The sequence below is a fragment of the Macrotis lagotis genome, chromosome 1 (assembly GCF_037893015.1).
Source record: "Macrotis lagotis isolate mMagLag1 chromosome 1, bilby.v1.9.chrom.fasta, whole genome shotgun sequence".
Taxonomy (NCBI): domain Eukaryota; kingdom Metazoa; phylum Chordata; class Mammalia; order Peramelemorphia; family Peramelidae; genus Macrotis; species Macrotis lagotis.
Window position 1 is genome coordinate 59,764,384 of NC_133658.1, and position 20,262 is coordinate 59,784,645.

The window sequence follows — 20,262 nt, forward strand, 5'->3', positions numbered from 1 at the left end:
GGGGGCACCTAGATGAGAAAACTCCCTTTAGCTAGGCAGATCAGTCATATTGATAGAATTGCTTAGAGAATTGGAATATTGACTTGAGTATAAACATGGAAAACTGATTTGCCCAAGGTCACAGCAAGCTAGTATCAAGTATCTGAGATTAGATTTGAATTCAGGTCCTTTTGACTCCAGGGCTGGTTAGCCAGCTTATTTTACAGAGGAGAAAAACTAAGGCTGGAAAAAATTTCCCAAGCTTAACCCAAGTAAGGAATTTCAGAACTGGAACTCAAACCCAGGCCTAAACTATCCCATGTTCCACTCTGCCTTACTGACAGTAGGCAGCTGACAAAACTGACTCCCAATCTGGAGTCCCACAGCCCAGGCACCTGGAGTCATGTTAACAACAATGAATTAGGCACCATTAGGAAAAGGCCCTTCCGATCCCTTAGTCAGTCTCTATTCCCAAGCCTCTCTGATCAGTGCCTTAGAAAATAGCTGACTTGAATTGATGGAGCTCTTTAAGGCCTGCAAAGCACTTAACAAATATTTCATTTTATATTCACAAAAGAAAAAAAAATAGAGAAGTAGGTGCTGTGATCAGTCTTGGCCTGTTTGTTTTTTTGTTCTTGAAGAAAACCAATGACATCACCAAGGTGATGTCTTGACTTGCATGTGAAACCTAACATGGAGATGGAGGTAGACCAGAGGTTAAGTGATTACATAGCTAGCAGGCTAATAATACCACATGGAAACTTAGGCCTTCCTGACTCCAGGTTCAAGTTCATCAAATCCACATGCATTTACAAACCTGCTATATGCGAAGAGCTGGAAATACAGAGAAGGGCAAAAACCAGTCCCTGCTCTCAAGATCCTTACAGTCCAAAGAGGGAGATGATATGCAAACATTTATGGATATGTATAAATAAGTATATACAGGATAAATTGGAGATAATTTCAGAGTAACGATTAAGGAAGACTGGGAAAGACTTCATTCAGAACTTCATAAGGAAGCCGAGTAAGGTAGGGATGGGGAAGGATGGAGTTCCAGGAATGGGAGATAGCCAATGAAAATGCAAGGCATCAGGAGATGGGCTTCTTGTACCAGAAATAGTAAGGAAGACAGTGTCACTATAGTTAGGTGGTGCAGTGGATTAACACTGGATTTGTAGTAAGAGTTCAAATTTGCTCTCAGAAACTAGCTGTGTGACCTTGGATAAGTCATTTGACTTCCGTTTGCCTCAGTTTCCTTACCTGTTAATTGGGGATCATAATGGCACTTATCTCCTTGGCTTGTTATGAGGATCAAATGAGATAATAATTATAAAGAACATAACTATAAAGTGACTGACACCTTACAAGTCACCTTGCAAACACTATATAAATGTCAGATGATGATGATGATGATGATGAGGCAGGTAGGGGTAAGTTGTAAGAATACTGGAGATGGGTTCAAATTTTAAAGTACTTTGAATACCAAAAAGAGAATTTTATAGCTGATTTTAGAGGTGAAAAGAGAGCTGCTGAAGTTTATTGAATGGTATGGGGGAAAATATGGTCAGACAGTTGAGTGCAGAATGGCCTTGAGTTTGGTGGAAAGGCTTGAAGCATGGATACCAAACAACAGGTTATTCCAATAGTGCAGTCCTGAGATGATGAAGGATTGTGCCAGGATGGTGATAGTATCAGAAGAGAGAACACATATATGAGGAACAACCTGAAAGCAGAAGTGACAGATTTTGACAACTGATTGAATGTGGGGCGTGAGAAAGAAGAGATGAGAATGACTCCTAAACTTCAGTAACTGGGAGGGTGGTGGTACAAGTTAGGAAAAAGGGAGGATTTGAAAAGGAAGATAATGAGTTCCATTTTGGACTTGCATTTAAGCTGTCAATGGGATTTCCAGGTTGAGATGTCTAATAGACTGTTGCAAATATGAGACTGGTGATCAGGGAGAGTTTGAAGATTGGTGAAAGAGTAGGGATGATAAAGGGAGCAATCTGTTAGAGAGAAATGGATAAAATAAGATCATCTGTGCGTGTGGAGGTGTTTGCTTTGGACCTGTTCATGTGAGGGAGGGATGCAGGAAGATATAGTTGCAAAGGTATCTGAGTGATATAAAATGAGGAAGAAGGGAGAAGAGAGAGCACTTGGAGAAGGGCTTTAGTTTTTTCAGCGAAATATGAGACCATGATCTAAGTAGAAGGGATGGTGGCAGGAGATCAATGGGAGATTTTAGGAGATATGAAAAGATTTGGAAATGCTATTGTGCTGAGGTGAATGGATTAGTTCTAAAAGCATGCTATTCTCTGGGTCCCCTTAACTGCCAAAGGCCTTCCTAAGATTTTGCTGGCCAACTCCTCCTCTAGGAATCAAGTTCTTAAGTCTTGTCCCCATACTTTCCCTGATTTCCCTTTTGCTATCTTACCTCAAGCTACTTTAATTGGGTAGTCCTCTCAATATAATTTAATCTTACTAAATAAAAGTCTATTGTCCCTGTCATCCATTTGATGTGTCCTCTATCTTTTTAGTGTTATTCATTTATGGATCACAAAAAAACCCCACTTTACAAGTAAGGGAGCATGTGAGTAAATAAACATTTATTATGTGTCTACTGTTTGTCAGATTCTAGATTAAATGGAAAGAAAGAAAGAGGAATAAAAGAAGAAAAGTAGAAAGAAAAAGAAAGGAAGAAAGAATGAATGAATGATAGTCCCTGCCATCAAGGTTAATACAAAAGGAAAATGAGAGGGTGGGTGAAGTGCTAGGCTGAAGGCATGTTGCTGAAATACACAGGAGAGAATATAGCCAGGTGGAAAATGAAGAGGCAAGCTAGCCTACTTGCCCTTGTTGGTGTTTAATCATGTCCAATTTTATATGATCCCCATGAACTTTGTCCATGGAAATTTCTTATCAAAGATATTAGAGTGTTTGTTTTACCATTTTCATCTCCAGTAGGTTCCCCCCCCCCCCATTTTACAGATGAGGAATAGAGGCAAATAAGGATTAAGTAACTTGTCCAGGATCACACTACTAGTAAGTATCTGTATTTGAACTCAGATTTTCTGATTCTTAGTTTGATGCTCTACCCATTATATCATTTAGCTGACCCTGGGTGCTCTTGTTGAGGTTCTTAGAGGAATTCACCACTGCTACCTTCTTCATATGAGTGTGGGGAGGCACCAGAGGTAGGGTAGATATGATGAAGTATGACTGCCAGGATTAATGTAGGAGGTGGAGAAATCCAAAGAAGACTTGACTAGACTAAGGGCCACTGTAAATGGAGATTCCAGGAGGAGCTAAACAGAGCTGAGGTTTCAACCCAGGTTTCATAACTTCAGATTGGACTCTCTTCCCACTACATCAGGGATTCTTTTTTTTTTTTTTTTTTAGTTTTTTCAAGGCAATGGGGTTAAGTGGCTTGCCCAAGGCCACACAGCTAGGTAATTATTGTCTGAGGCTGGATTTGAACTCAGGTACTCCTGACTCCAGGGCCGATTATCTACTGTGCCACCTAGCCGCCCCTACATCAGGGATTCTTGTAAAACATTGGTCCATGTTTATAACAGATGGGAAAACACAATCAAGACTTTATTAATCAATATTTCAAAACAATGCAAACCTCATCCTCTCTAGGGATAAACCAAGAGTCCTGGTAAGCATGAATTTTGCTTGGTGTCTAAAAACTTCCCTTTCTACCCAGCCAGAAGTCATGTATCTTTCTTTGAGTAATGGGATCATCTGGCAAGTCCATCAAATAGCATTGCCCTTAAGTGATCCCAAGAGAGGCTTAGAGTCTCAAGTGTGGGAAATGGGGAATGTAGAAATCCCTCCTTCATCTCATCCTTGGCTAGGTTTATATAACTCTAGAACTCTAGCTATGGGGAAGCATTAGCTCAAGTTCTGATTTGTAATTCATTATCTAATTTGTTTACAACATAATTCAGTTGGTGGCTTATTGCTAAACTCATGTTGAAGTTGTTTACATTATTTTCCCTTTGGTGGTCTGTTCTATCAGGATTCCATACACAATTATCAGTTGTTTGGGAGAACATATGTTACTTACTAAGTTAGGTCACATAAATGCTTATCCTAAAAAATGAAGAACAGCCTATATACCTTATTCAGTCACAAAATGAAGGCTTAAAATTAAATTAGTAGGTCATGCTAAACTAACAAAGTTAGTCTCACTATAGGTTTTAGCTATTTGTGTGGCATGGATCCCTTTGGCAGACTTGTGAAATCTTTCAATTCCTTCTCAGAATCATGTTTTTAAACATATAAAATATGTGGAGTTTCAAATGAAACCCTTAAAAATAGTTAAATTATTTTTAAAAATAAAACCATGGACCCGAGGTTAAGAATCCCTGCTCTTCATGATCTGGATGGCAATCTTATTAGCACCTCTGACTTTACAAGCAACAATCCACAAATATTGAGAAACACCAACTGTATACCATGATAGACATCAGCAAGACAAAAAGCAAATGATCTCTGATATCAAGCTTATACTCTATCTGTAAACTATGTACCCATATAAGCAAGTGCAGAATAGGTCAAATGAAATGGAGAAGCACAAATAATTGGGGGGAATTCAGAAAAGACCTCCAATAAATTAACTTACATTTATTAAGTGCCCAGAATGTGCCAGATACAGTGTTAAGTAGGAGATGTTACATGAGTTGAGCTTTGAAATAAAGTAAGCATTCCAAGGGGCAACTAGGTAACAACTAGGTGGATCGTCTGAACTCAGGTCTTTCTGACTCCGGGCCCAATGCTCTCTATTCACTGTGCCAAGTAGATATTTTAGCCAAATTTGGTGACTTCATAATTAAGCATCAATTATAATTTTGAGAGGTCAGCTTCAGATATGTTCAGAATCCAGGCTGTAAGGAGTTAGTTGAGAAGTTATTGAGAGGAAAGGAAATGGAGTCAGATAATTAAGTATACAGAACATAGTCCTGAATTGCCCATGGCCCATGGATGTTTCTCTCTGGATGTCCCATAGCTATTTGAAACTCGACTTGCTGAGAACACATCTTTTTGCCTTCCTATTCCTCTTCCAAACTTACTTTTCTGTCATTCATGTTCACAATTTGAGATACCCTCCTTCACGTCCCCTAACCTCATTTCTAAAAGTTGCTAAGACAAGCTTTTCTAAGAATTTTGGTTTGGAAATGAGAGTTTAACGAGGATAAATGAAGGGTTTTTGTTTTGTTCTGTTTTTTTAAGATCTGAGTCTGTTTGTAGGCAGTGGGAATGGAGCTAGTGAATAAACAAGGACTAAATAGATGAGGGAGATACAGAAGGAGAAAGAGAAAACGAGACAGAGACAGAGACAAGTGACAGAGTCTGAGATGGAGAGGGACAGACAGAGATAGAGAGACAGTGACAGAGACAGAGAAAGAGGGAAGGAGAGGGAGAATAGGGAGGAAGAGAGGGAGAGAGAAAGAGAGGGAGATGGAGAAAGATGAGGGAAGGAAGAGAAAAAGAAGGGAGAGAGGAGAGGAGAGGAGAGGAGAGACAGAGAGAAGAGAGAGAGAGAGAGAGAGAGAGAGAGAGAGAGAGAGAGAGAGAGAGAGAGAGAGAAGAAAAGAGAGCAGGCAAGAGATAGGGTTGGGATCAAAGTTACAAGCAGAGGGATTGGCCTTGGTTAAGAGAAGGGATAACTTTATTAGAAATTTCAATAAAAGAGGAGTGAATAGAGAATAACAGGGAATTTCAAGATATAAAGTAAAAAAAAAAAGTGGACACACCGGGCAGTCATCCAAAAGCAAAGCTTCTGTTCGGTCTCATTGAATGACAGGAATGGCTTACTTTATGGAAATTTAGTATGTGGTCCAACACCTCCCCCCACCACTACCATGGGCTAGCTACAGTTTCCAAAGAAATATACATAGCTCATATGGAACATATGGTTAAGATTCATTGAAAAACATGGTGTTGGTGGTGGTGTGTATGTGTGTGGGGGTTAATATACTATATGTAGAGATATAACAGGTTTTAGTGAATAAAGTACTAAACCTGAAGTCAGAAAGATCTGGATTCAAATCCTGCCTCTAACACTTACAATATTTTTTGGCAAAACAATGGGGTTAAGTGATTTGCCCAAGATCATACAGACAATTATTAAATGTCTGAGGCCGGTCTCAGGTCCTCCTGACTCCAGGACCAGTGCTCTATCCACTGTGCCACCTAGTTGCCCCCAGCACTTACTATTAATGTAATCTTAGGTAAGTGCTTTCATCTCTCTGAGTCTTAGTTTTCTCATCTGTAAAAAAGGGATAATAACTGTAGGATCTACTTTAATGCATCATTGGGAGACAAATGAAATAATGGATATGAATTGCTTTGCAAATCATAAAAATCCATCAAAGGTCATCTATTCTCTCTGTATGTATATGTGTGTATATATATATATATATATATATATACATATATGTAAATATTACAAATTAACATTCCCAGGGAGGAAATGAAGTTTGACCAACCTGGACCCTCCCTCAAAATGAAAGCTCCAAGAGGACTTACTCACCAGTGGGAGAAGGAAGTCATCATGGTGGAGAAATGTTCCAGGATGAGTTATCTCCAAGGAAGGATGGAAAAGGAGGACCCAGATGAGGACAGATCTAGGGTAAGACAGTGACCAAAGGCTGGAAAATCAGAAGCAAAACTGGCAGGGGTCAACAAGAGCAAGACTACCTTCTACAAGAGTCTTTCAAATACTTTACAATAACTATCCTGTCCCCAGTAAGTCTTTAGTTCTCTTTATGATATGAAATTATAAATCTCTACCTTCCTGGTTGGCTTCCTCTGGATGCTTTCCAGCAAGGCAGTGTCTTCCCCCAAATATGGTACCCAGAATTTTACATGACATTAATACTGTGATCTGATCAATACTGAATGAAAGGGATTACTATTAACTTCTTATTCCTGAATGCTATCCATATTAGTTGTTGTGCCTACCGCATCATGATACCAACTGAGTTTTCATTCCAGTGATTCTTGGACACACTGCTAATTAGTCATGCCCTATCTTGTACTAAGGAAACTTATTTTATCAACACAAAATAAGCTGCTACATTTATCTAGGGATGTGCTGGAAAATGTTTAAAATCAGACTCTCAAGAAAAAAGGGGAAAATGAATGCAACATACTTTTAAGTTTAATTTGCATTATTACCACAGTTTTAAGTGTATAAAGCAATAAAACCATAAATCAAGTGTTACTTGGTTGATGATCACTGGATCTGATATCAGGAAGAATTATGTTCCTGAGTTCAAATCTGGCCTCAGACACTTCCTAGCTGTGTGTGGCCCTAGGCAAATCACTTCACCCTTTTGTCTCAGTTTCCTCATCTGTAAAATGAACTGGAGAAGAAAATGGCAAACCACTAATATTTTTACCAAGAAAACCCTAAATAGGGTCATGAAGAGTTGGACATGACTGAAATAACTTAACAACAAATAATGCACTATGTTAGCAAGTCATTGAATTAGAAGTTCATAAGTCACCTTCTCCAACCCATTAATTAGCAAGCACTTTATGTTTGCAGACTTGACTTAATTGCCCCACATATTTCTTTAAATATCTCTGAAAAGTGATCATTCAGATACCCCTTAAAGTCTTTCAGTAAAGGATTATTCACATAGCACTTCTAATTCTAAGGCAGCCATTTCTATTTTCATATAGTTCTAATTGTTGGGAAATTTTTCACTTGGCATGCCTGAAATTGCCCTGTGTCCCTGCTGCCCCTTTGATGTGTCCCTCTGTTCTAGCATATGAGACACTTTCTCTACTTGAGAAAGAAAATCATCATTGCTTCCCACTGATAAGAACTTTGTTTTGGCATTGTTTCCTTGAAAAAACATAAATTTCTTGTTTTGTTCTGTATATTTCTTGTTCTATTGATACCATATTGATGTGTGATGACCATAGTGAATTGCAATGGCTATATACTTTCTTCTTTTTTTTTTTGCAAGACACAGGGGTTAAGTGACTTGCCCAAGGTCACACAGCAAAGTAATATTTAAGTGACTGATGTCAAATTTGAACTCAGGTCCTCCTGACTCCAGGGCCTGTGCTCTATACACTGAGCCACCTAACTGCCTCTTTATACTTGTTCTTGGCCTTTAAAAGGGGCTATATAAAAATGTGAAATCTAGAGACACTCAGGAACAGAGAGGAGTGGACATGGAGTATGGGACCATTTCCTAGATTTGGCCTGCCCACTTGACTCCTTCCAATTTCCACCACCTCTCGTAGTTCTGCTTACGAGAGTGTCAGAGTCTGGATTTGGATCCAGGTATTTGTACCCTGAGATAGAATGAGCCACTTGGTAAGATCACAGAAGACAAAGGAAAACTGATGCATGGGTATATACAACACTTTTCACCTGTCCTCCTTCCCACTTACATCTCCAGTCAGATGAATCCACAGAACATAAAATGTCAGAGCAAGTCAAATTCTTAGCGATATAGTCCAACCACCTCTTTTTTCAGATAAGTAAATTGAGATATTGAGTGGGAAATGTGACTCATAACAGGGAGCTAGCTAGAGGCAGAGCTGGGACATAATTCTCCATTTTAACTGCAAGTAAAGGAAATAAATTAAAAATAAAGCAAAAAAAAAAAAAGTGAGGAAACCCAGGACACAGCAAGGTCATTGTCTCAGCTCACCAGCTGGGAAACAAGGCCCTGAATGAGCCAGTTTGAATCAATTCAAACTACTTTTGCTTTAGCAAAGCCCATTGAGATGCCAAGAGATAAATCTCAATAGTTCTGAACTGTGACCAGTGCACAGTAGGCTGCTGTTGTTACTAAGAGGGAAGGTATTTCTCCTCTTCCCTTGTGAACATAATTGAAAGAGGCTATTAATGTGGTGCCAGGGGCATTACCTAAAGAATGACTGGGTTTGTAAAGAGAGGGAGACTCACTAGGTATCAACTTCCCACCATCAATGAAGCTTTTACTGGAATAGAGTCCTGTACTATTAGTAAATGTTTTAAGGGGATAAAAGGAAGGGGAAAGACATTGACACCCTGGAACAAATCCAGAAGAGGGCATCCAGACTGGCAAAAGGCCAAGAGAATAGCCCTTAGAAGGATTGGCCTAAGGAACTGCGAATGTTTAGATTGGAGAATCAAGGGGAATAGGGTAATTGGGTATGATATCACTGCAGGGGGGGCAAACTCAGTCTTATTAGGCTTTGAAGTTGCAGAGAGGCAGATTTCAATTCAATCTTTAAAAAACAAACAAACCCCCCAAAACTTGTATGAGTTAAAGAGTTGAAAATAAAGAGATAGACTAAATAAATGGTGGATTATTTCCTTGTCCATAAACAGGATTCTGACTTAGACATGAGTTGAACTATTGGTTCAATTAGTCCCTAGTCCAGGAGTACTTAAATCTTTTTGGGATATGGGCCTCTCAGATAGTCTGGTGAAGCTATGGACCCTCTTCTAAGAATTATGGTTTACAAAATATAGAAGATGACAAAGGAAGCCAAGTATATTGAAATACAGTTTACAAAATATTTTTGGTTGTTTTTTTTTTGCAAGGCAATAGGTTAAGTGACTTGTCTAAGGTCACACAGCTAGGTAATCATTAAGTATCTGAGGTCAGATTTGCACTCAGGTCCTCCTGACTCCAGGTCTGGTGCTCTATCCACTGTACCACCTAGCTGCTCCCAGTTTACAAAATATTAAAAAAAAGTCCATGGATTTGATTGTAAGATCCTTAATTTTAGGCCACTTCTACCTTCACCTCCATTTTATATGCTAACCTTAGACCAAAGCCCCAGGTTCTTGGTCTGTTGGGATCAGAGTCCCCAAACTAAATCTCTCGTAGGCTCACATTATCCTCACTCAGACTTTACACTAAGGAATACAGAAACATAGCTTCTATTCAAGTCTCTACAGATATGTGTACCAGGGTCCCATACAGGTCACATAGAGGCATTCAAGGTAACAAATACATATATTGACTAGTGTAAGGTTTTATTTAAACCACCAAAGATAAGAATGTAAAGCATTGAGAAGAGTCCATAAATAATACAGAAAACACATAAAGGATTGGCAAAAGCACATAATCAATAAATTTAATTACCCTTAAAATTAAAAAAAAATTCTTCTTTAGAAGTACCACTGTACTATTAGGGTACAATGAAGTCCTCCAGAATCAGCATCACCTTGTGGTTTATATTCTCATAAGATGAGGCACCTAGATGATTCAGCTGAAAGAGCATACATCCAACCTTACACGCTTACTAGCTGTCACTCAACTAGCAAGTCACTTAACCTTTGTTTACCTTAATCCACTAGAGAAGTAAACAGCAAGCCAGTTCAGTATGGTCATAGGGGTCACAAAGAGTCAGACCCGACTAACAACAAAATGGAAAACTCACTTTGGGCCAACTAGGAAGGAAGCCACAAGTATTTATTAAGCTAGTGAGGTATAAATACAAGCAAAAATGAAGTCCCTGACCTCTAGGAGCGTTCATTCTAATGGAGGAAGACTACAAAAAGAAAGACTATACAAAGACTGAAAAAAGGTCCAAAAAGTCAGAACCATGGCTTAAACAGGCACAGGAGAAATGAAAGTGGTCTTGCCTGGATTCATTTGGCAAACATTCATTACTCAGAAAATTCCCCTTATCTCAGTAAAAGCTTGGATTCCCAAACTCTTCAACTTGAGGCCACTTATGAGACAACTCAGTGTTGGCAGCCACGATTGACTTGGCACATTTTTGCCTGAAGGATTAGTTCTTGGGTTACCTTACCTAGGAAATTCTTTCCTTGGAATTCTTGGGGACTTCCCCAGAAAGTGGAGGTTTAGGATCTCATTTTGCTCAGCTTACATATTTCTCTAAAATTGGCATTACTATTGGGGGAAATCCTCTCAGTGAATAGAGTCTAGACATAGGGTCTTGCAGATCCAAGTTCAAATCCAATCTTAGACACATATTAGCTTTGTGACCTTGGGCAAGTCACTTAACCTCTGTCTCAATTTTTTCATCTGTAACATGGGCTTAATAACAGCACCTGCTTCCTTCCCTGTTTCGAGGATCAAATGAGATGATCTTTATAAACTACTAAGAGCTTCTTCCTTTCCCCTTCATGGACCCCTTTGGTAGACTGGTAAAACACATGGACACTTATAATTGTAGGAGCATCTGTAGACATGTGTAATCTGGAACTGGGTCTCCTAAGCATTAATTTCAAAAATGGTTATGAGTAGAAACAATATTATGAGACATCTACAATTATTGTACAGACATGAAAATATTTATAATTTCTATTTCTGGCAAAGTCACAATTACTAACTGTTGTTGCCTACATTCAGAATTGAAGGAGGTAGTCTTTCTAGTAGAGGTTAGTTAGAAAATAAAAGTAGGATTTTTTTTTCTTTCCAAGTTCACTGATGCCTTAAAATATATTCATGAGCTTTTGGGAGTTAGTATATCCCTGGTGTATATATTCCATAGATAGGAGCACACATCAAATGAGATGACTAACCCAAAGTCCCACAACTTGGTGCTAGTAGAGTCAAGACTTAGAAACCAGATCTTAAAGATTTGCTAATAGTAGAATCAGAATAAACATAAAAAAAATTACAATTAGAAGAGCTTCCTCCTAAAGCTTGAAGTGTCTAGAGACTAGAACCCAGGTTTCTTGACTCTCACATGCATTCTCTTTCTATCCTGGTCCACTAAAATCAAATAATAGTCAGCCAAGAAACATTTAATAAGCTTTTATAATATCTGGGGCAGTGTGTGTTGAGGGAATTAGGAAAGGGAATAAGTAGATTATGTAAGTTTTTTGGCATTATCTTATCTTTCCATCTAACAAGAGATAGCTATTAAACTCACCATTTTATAGTTGAGGAAACTGAGGCAAAATGAGGTTAAGTGACTTGCCCAGGGTCATACAGTTACTATCTGAGGTCACATTTGAACTCAAGTCTTTCATGACTCCAGGCCAAACTCTCTGTCCTAGACTATGCCACTTAGGTGCCTCTAAGCACTGGAGAAATAAAGAAAGATTGCTCTCAAGGAATTACAGGTTATCAACTAAAAACAAGTAATGTTCTACCTTAATAGGATGGTTTTCCCTTTGTTTTCTATTTCCCAGAACTCAGTAAACACTAAACAAAGGGGATGTTTCTAAGTTCAGAGAAAACTGAACACAGATTTGCAAATCTCTGTTATATAGGGCTTAGATTTCTTTTTAAGTATTTGACAAATTCAACATAGAACTTTCAAATTTATCTAATTTGCCGTTCTTTCTAATTTTTTTTCACTTTTTTTGGAGGGGTAGCACGGGACCCTTTTCTAATTAGACTCTCTCCCCTACCTCTCCTCCTCCAACTGGAAAAAAAAGATGAACAATAATAAAATTCTCGTAACAAATATGTACAATTAAGTAAAATAAATTCCTACACACCAGTCAAAAAATGTATGTCTTGTTCCATGTTTTAAGTCTATCATAGGTAGTTTTCTTTAGTATAATTTCTCTAAAACTCTGACTATTCATTGCACTGATCAGAATTTTTAAGTCCTACAAGGTTGCTTATTTTTAATAATGTGACTATTAAATAAATTATTCTCCTGGTTCTTCTCATTTCATCCTACATTTGTTCATTTAAATCTTCCAATATTTCTCTAAAATGATTCCTTTTATTATTCATTCTTTGTGGTACATTCTTATACCATAATTAAATTATTTGCCAACCTTTAATTTTTAGTTCTTTGATATACTAAAAAAGAGATACCATAAATATTGTATTTATGAGTTCTTTTCTTCCTTCTTTGATATATAGGTGGTATTTGAGTTCAAGTATTCAGTGAATATATATACCATTTAGTGATTTATTGATGGTAGTTCTAAAATAATTTTCAAAATTACTGCACTGATTCAGAGATCCACTAATGGTACATTATTGTGTCTGTTGTTCCATAACACCTCCAACATCTGTTATTTTTCCTTTTGACAATTTGCCTGCCAGACAGGTGTGAGGTAGAAGCATAGAATTGTTTTAATCTTTATTCATCTAATTATTAGTGGTTTCAGCATTTTAAAATTTGGTTGTTTATGGCTTGAAAACTACATGTTTGTTTTCTTTGACCATTGGTCTCCTGGGGAATGGCTCTTATAAATTTTAATCCATTCCTTAATATATATTGAAATCTTTAAGAGAAATTTGCTGCAAATACCAATTCCTAGTTAACTCTTTCAATTTAAAATTTTCACTCCATTAATTTTGCAGAAATTTTTGAATTTTGTATAATAAAATTTGTCTACTTTATCTGTTGTGACCCTTTCTGTCTTTTTTGAATTTTACCTCTCCTCCTCTCCATAATTCTGAAAAATTAATTTCCTCTTTCTCTTCTATTTTTGCCTATGCTGTGGTCTTTCATTTCTAAGTCATGTGAGAGATATCTTGGCTTATAGTATGAGATAAGGATCTAAATTTAATTTATGCCAAACTCCTTTTCAGATTTCTCAACTTTTTTGTCAATATCTGGCATCTTTGAGTTGGCATGTAGCATAGTTAATTCTTTCTGTTTGTTCTATACCGAACCTGCTCCACTGATGAACTTTACTATTTTGAACCATAACAAATAAAGTATTTTGATGGATACAGCTTTGTAGTTTTTATTTTGAGATTTTGTACTGCTAGACTTCCTTCTCATTCTTTCCTCCACAGTCCCATTTCCCTTGAGATTCTTAAACTTTTGTTTCTCCAAATGAGTTTTACTATCTTTTTCTAGATCTACAAAATAATTCTTTGGTAATTTGACAGGCAAGCCACTGAAATAAGTAAATTAATTTAGGTGGTATTGACATTTTTAATATATTGTCTCAGCCTACCCATGAGCAATTAATATTTTCCCAATTATTTATGGCAATATTTCTATAAAGAGTTTTTTTGCAGTTATATTCAAAATAATTTGTTTATATCTTAGGCAAACTGCCAGATACTTTTTACATTTGCTGGTTATTTATTGAAGTGGGGCAACTCTTTATTGCATCTTTTCTTATTTTTCAAAAATGTGGATTTTTTCTTATAACTTTGTAGAAGTTATTTCAATTAATTTTTAGTCGACATAAAGATTTTCTAAGCAAATCATTATATTATTTACAAAAGATACAATTTTATTTCTTGCTTACTTATGCTTATTCCCTCAATTTCTTTATTCTTTTTATATTTCCATAGCTAGTATTTCTAACCTTATATAAAATAATCATAGTAGTGATAGAACTATCAATGGAATCAAACTATCACCTATAATAGGATGGACTAAAATTTTTTTTCATGAAGCCAATCCATTGAATTGAGCTTTGAAGGTTGGGATTTTAAAACAGTAATAACAGATTCCATTTCAACCATACATTTGGTTTGACCTAAGGGGGATCAAATCTATGAAGTATTTTTGAGTTTAAATTTGCTCAATTGTTAGATTTAAAAAAGAGGTCTGATACTTGTTCAATATTTCATCTATTGAAGTAACTAATGATTCATTTCAATTATCCAAATAACAGGGACGGCTAGGTGGTGCAGTAGATAAAACACTGGCCTTGAAGTCAGGAGTACCTGAGTTCAAATCTGGCATCAGACACTTAATTACCTAGCTGTGTGGCCTTGGGCAAGCCACTTAACCCCATTGCCTTGCAAAAACTAAAAAAAAAAAAAAAATCCAAATAACAAACTCTTCTTTTCCTGGAGACCTACATATTTCACTGGCTGTCCCCCAAGTCCTTTGCCTGAAATACTCTCCATTCTCACCTTGAGTTCCTTTGGGATAACTCAACTTCTTTCTACTTCAGGAGATCTTGCCCAGTTTCTTCTCCCCTTTAATTCTGAGATTATTTTTTATCTATACAGTGTGTAACTTGTAGATACATAGATATTTGAATGTTGTCTCCCTTAGAATGTAAGCTTTTTTGAGGACAGGGACCATATTTCTCCCTTCCTCATATAGTCAGCACTTGCAGTGCTTGTTGCCTTACTGACAGTTTATCCTAACTCTTACAGGAAAGACCTCTAGTTTATCTCTGTAAAATATAAAGTGAAGTCTTGTTTTTATAGCGATTATTTGCCTTATTAAGGAAAGACCCATTTATTCCTATGCTTTTTAGTTTTTTGCATCTACTGATATAATCATACAATTTTTATTGTTATTGTTATTAATATAGCCTATTTTGTTTGTAGTTTTCCTTATAATGAGCCAACTCTGCATTTGAAATATAAATCTGTTTGGAGGATAAAAACAATTTTACATACTGCTCTAGCCATTTCACTAATATTTTATTTAAAAACCTTATGTTGATATTCATTAGGAATATTGATTTATAGTTTTCTTTCTCTATTTTATCCCCATAAAAGTATGTTTATACAGAATGTTGGTCACACTTATTTCTGCCAGTTTTTAATTGTTTTGGCCAATTGATGATTCAATAATTAAGAGATGCTTTGACAATATTAGAACCAAGCCAAGAATCTGAAAAACTGCTAGCATCTTTGCCAAAATATTCTGGCTTATCCCTCACTAGACAAAATTTTGAGAGCTGCTTTTAGTCTGTGTTCAAATAACAATGAAAGGGAGTTTGGCATAATGGATGGAGGGCTGCCTTGGAGTCAGGAAGACTTGGATGTGAGCACTGTTTCTGAAAGACTGGTGATATGATCATAGAGGAAGTCATCTGATCCCTCAGTGGAGTTGGTCATTCTTTCAAATTGGAAATGACAAGTGAGTTGCAACTCTGTATTGGTGGAAAGATATTTTTTCCTTAGAGTACCCTTTATGAATGAAAGCACAAGTCTGGACCTAAAAACAATAACACACATTACATTGCATTTTAAAAGCACTTTCCACACTGAGATCCTGTGATATAGGTGAAGATCACAACCACTTCCATTCTGAAATGAAGAAATGGAGGTTTAGAGATGCACAATGATTTAACCAAGGTCACCCAGTGAGGAACAAATATAATTCCAAACCTCCTGTGTTCTTTCCTTTTCAAGAGTCTTTTTCAAAGGGCTAAAGTCCCTTAAAATCGCATTAAATATGGAGGGGGAAAAAATTAAATCTCTTTAATTTTCTACTGCTCTGTTGAAATTGTTCAGTTCAGTAGTGTCTTACTCTTTGTGACCCCATTTGGGGCTTTCTTGGCAAAGATATTGGAGTGGTTTGCCATTTCCTTCTCCAGTTCATTTTACAGATGAGGAACTGAGGCAAATGGGTTAAAATGACTTGCCCAGCATCGTAGTCATTAAAAAAAAATTCAGGATCATAGGATTTAAATTCAGGAGGAATTTTAGAGATTGTAGAGTTCTATTTCTTTATTTTATAGATAAGAAAACTGAGCCCAGAAAGGGGGAAGTGGCTAACCTGAGATCATGTAGCTTTTAAGTAGGAAACCTGAACTTGGGTCTTCTGACCCTGCATCTTTTCCATCATGTTACATGGACTCTCTTCTCTTATTTACATACCATATGTCATAGAATCATAAAAGTTTAGAGAGAAAAGGGATCTGAGTGCTCCCTATACCCTCTCTTCTCCAGGCTCCACCTTTGTTTGCTCATAGTATTCCTGACCCAGGGTACTCCTGGAAATGACGGTTTCCTTTCTGGATCTATCAGAGGGGCTTCCTGTAGGGAGGCAGCTGTTTTCCTGAAGAGCACACTCAGACAACAGGAAGAATGGCCTTGGGAAAGATGACAGAAATATCTCTGGGAGGAGACAGGAGCTCCCTTGGGGTAGGTCAGCATTTGGCAATTCTATTCTTAAATATCTTCCCACCAAGAAAAACGAAAAGGAAAAATCCTCTCAGCACAGTTGCAGAGTTTGAATTGTCCCCATACACCAGGAACATGTGATCCTCTACTGTGACACATAATTTTGACTCTATACAGGCTTGGGTTCTTCCACCCTCCCTAGAGCTCCAAAAATTTTTGGAAGGAAGCTATGTGTTGGTGGTTTGGGAAATTCTTAAAATAGTCTTAGGCATTCTGATTTAGCTAGTTAGTGTAGTGATTGGAATGCTTGGACTTGGACTCTAGAAGACCTAAGAGCTCTTCTTCAGATACTTATTAGCTTCATATCCTTGGGTCAATCCCTTATTCCCTCTTGTGCCTCAGTTTCCTCATCTGTAAATAATAGCATCCACCTCCTAGGCTGTTAAGAGGATCTATTGAGATAACATATATAAGGTGTATTATCAGTCAGTCAGGAAGGAAAAGGGAAAGGGAAGGGAACAAGTATTTATGTAGTGTATACTGTTGATCACACTGTATTAGCAGTCTGAATACAAAGAAAGGGGAATAAATAGTCCCTACTCTCAAGGAGCTCTCAATCCAGTGGGGAAGACAGTACACAAATGACCTTGCTCAGACAGGATGTATTCAGAATAAATTATTGGTAGTCTTACAGAGAAGGTACTAAGATTAAGAAGGACTGAAAAGGGATTACGAATATTATGGATTGCTATTTTTCTTTATGAAATCATGAATACGGGGTGGCTAGGTGGCATAGTGGATAGAGCACCAGCCCTGGAGTCAGGAGTATCTGAGTTCAAATCTGGCCTCAGACACTTAATAATTACCTAGCTGTGTGGCCTTGGGCAAGCCACTTAACCCATTTGCCTTGCAAAAACCTAAAAAAAAAAAAAAAGAAAGAAAGAAAGAAATCATGAATGGTCACACTCTAGAAAAGCATGGAACGAATTATAGAAACTGATGCTGAGCAAAGGGAGCAGAACCCAAGAGAACATTGTACACATTAACAACACCATTGTGAGTTGATCAGTCTTTATGGATGACAGCTCCTCTCAGCAGTTCAGAGAGTTAGGACAACCCTAGGAGACTGGATATGGACAATGCTATCCACATATAGAGGAAGAAAAACAAACCAAAAAAACCCTACAGAATCTGAAGGAATACATCATTCACTTTTAAAAATTTTCTCTTATCTATTTCTTTTCTATATCAGTTTTCTTTCTTTTTTTCTTAATCCTAATTCTTCATACAGAAAATGACTAATCTCTAAACATGTTAAACATAAATGTGTATATACAATATTCACCTGAATGAGGGGAAGGGGGTGGGAAGGAAGGGTGGAAGGAAATTATGTAACTTAAAAATGTGCATATGCGGGGCAGCTAGGTGGTACAGTGCATAGAGCTCCAGCCCTGGAGTCAAGAGTACCTGAGTTCAAATCCAGCCTCAGACACTTAATAATTACCTAGCTGTGTGACCTTGGGCAAGCCACTTAACCCCATTTGCCTCGCAAAAAAACCTAAAAAAAATGTGCATATGCATATGGATGAATGTTGAAAAACTTTCATAATATGTAATTGGAAACATAAAATAAACTATCAGTTGGGGGAAAAAGGATTAAAAAGACTTCTTGCAGAAGGTAGGACTTTAGCTGAGACCTAAGGTAGTCAAAGGAGCCAGGAGTAGAGATGAGGAAGGAGATGATTTTAGGCATGGTGGAGAGTCAGTAAAACAATATGAGACTGGAAGTGGAGTTTGAGGAATAGCAAGAAGCTCTGAATTGATGGATAAAGAATAGTGTGATGGAACTGAACTTTCAGAAGAGTAGAGGTGGTGCCTGGGACCTGGAACCAGAAGGACCTGAGTTCAAATTCAGTCTCAGACACTTCCAATGTGACTCTGGGCAAGTCACTTAAATTAAAAAAAAAAGAAAAGTTGGAGGTATGCAGGTCATAAAGGGTATTAAATCCATAGAAGTTTTACTTAATATCTTGTATGATTATTAAAGATAGAATCAAACCCAAATCTATTATTTTTTGGGGTACCACTGAAATTAAATATGACTTCATTTGTTTGATGATAATGATGCTTGTCCTTTGTTCTCGAGGACTACCACATCAGAGAGAGGATGCCACAAGCACATGAATTAGATTTGATAGAGGCGGTACGGTGCCAAGTCACCAGCTTCACTTTGTCTTCTGGAGCTATCCAAGTCTAGCGGTCAGATATGGATCAGGAAAACTGGAGATGACTCTGAATGTGAGGGAATCAGGGTTAATTGACTTACTCAAGATCATACAATTGGTAAGCATTTGGGGGCAAATTTGAACTCAGATCCCCTTGATTTCAAGGCTGGGGCTTTATCCACTGCTTCATCTAGTGAATCTAGTGATTCTATTTTGTATATATTATGATCATGATTTTAGAAACCTGAAAAAAATCTGACCCAGTACTGGACCAACTCTAGAACAAGAAATCAAAGAAGATTTTATAGTTGATCCTGAAAGTAATAGGGAGCCACTGAAGTATTGAGAAGGGAGCTCAGCTGCATTGGGTTGGCCACATTGATCAAATACCAAGTATATGCTTCCCCCAAAACATTGTTTTATGGAGAGCTCACACAAAGCAAGCACTCACATGATAATCAGAAGTGATACAAGGACACTCTTGCAGTCTCTCTTAAGAACTTTAAAATTTACTGTGCGACATGGGAGACACTAGCAAAGGACTGCCCAGCATGGCATGCCCTCCTCAGGGAAGGTGCTGCAGTCTATGAGCAAAGCAGAATTGTAATAGCTCAGAAGAAATGCCAGATGCACAAATTTGGAGAATCCACCCCAAATATTTGAAGAGACTATTTGTACCCCACCTGTGGTAGAGCATTCTTTTATTGATTTGATCAGTCAGAAAACTGTAACTTTACTCTAGCCAGGGATGTCATTTTGGTCCTCTTTGAGAATAAAGGACAATGACCAAGTTATTTTTTTGAATAAAGGACTAAAATGGGCTTTTGTTCTAGAAAGATCAGTTTGGCAGCTGAGAGGAGGATGATAGAAGGGAGATACTTGAGGCAAGTTGAGCAGTCAGCAGGTTTTTTTTCAATAGTTTAGACATGAAGTTTTGAAAATATCAGAGAGCAACAAGAGAAGGATGTATGGAAAGTGAAACCCAGGTTGGGAGCCTGGTGTATTCTCAACAGTAATAGGGAGGTCAGTGAAAGGAAAAGGTTCAGGAGGAAAGAGAATGAGTAGTTTTAGATATGGTGAGTTTAAAGATAGACATGAGGTTGAGATGTGACTATCAGGCCATTGTAAATGTGAGTCTGGTGGTCAGGAGAGAGGTTAGGTTTGGACAGATCTGTAAATGAGAATCAGCTACATAGAAATGATCATTTAAACTTGAGAAGTGATGAGATTGTTAAGAAAAATAGTATAGGGGCAGCTAGGTGGTGCAGTAAATAGAGTAACAGCTTTGGAACTAAAGAGAGCTGAGTTCAAAT

The 20,262-nt window shown here is 37.5% G+C and overlaps 1 protein-coding gene across 1 annotated transcript in view; it reads right to left on the minus strand.

Moving 5' to 3' along the window:
* The window catches only part of KLHL36 (kelch like family member 36), a 34,348-nt gene extending 27,790 nt beyond the window's left edge, over nt 1-6,558 (minus strand). Inside the window, exon 1 of the mRNA XM_074201927.1 lies at nt 6,521-6,558. Coding sequence (XP_074058028.1) covers nt 6,521-6,543 — 23 coding nt within the window. The 5' untranslated portion in view covers nt 6,544-6,558. The remainder of the gene's footprint in view (nt 1-6,520) is intronic.
* Nucleotides 6,559-20,262: the final 13,704 nt, after the last annotated feature.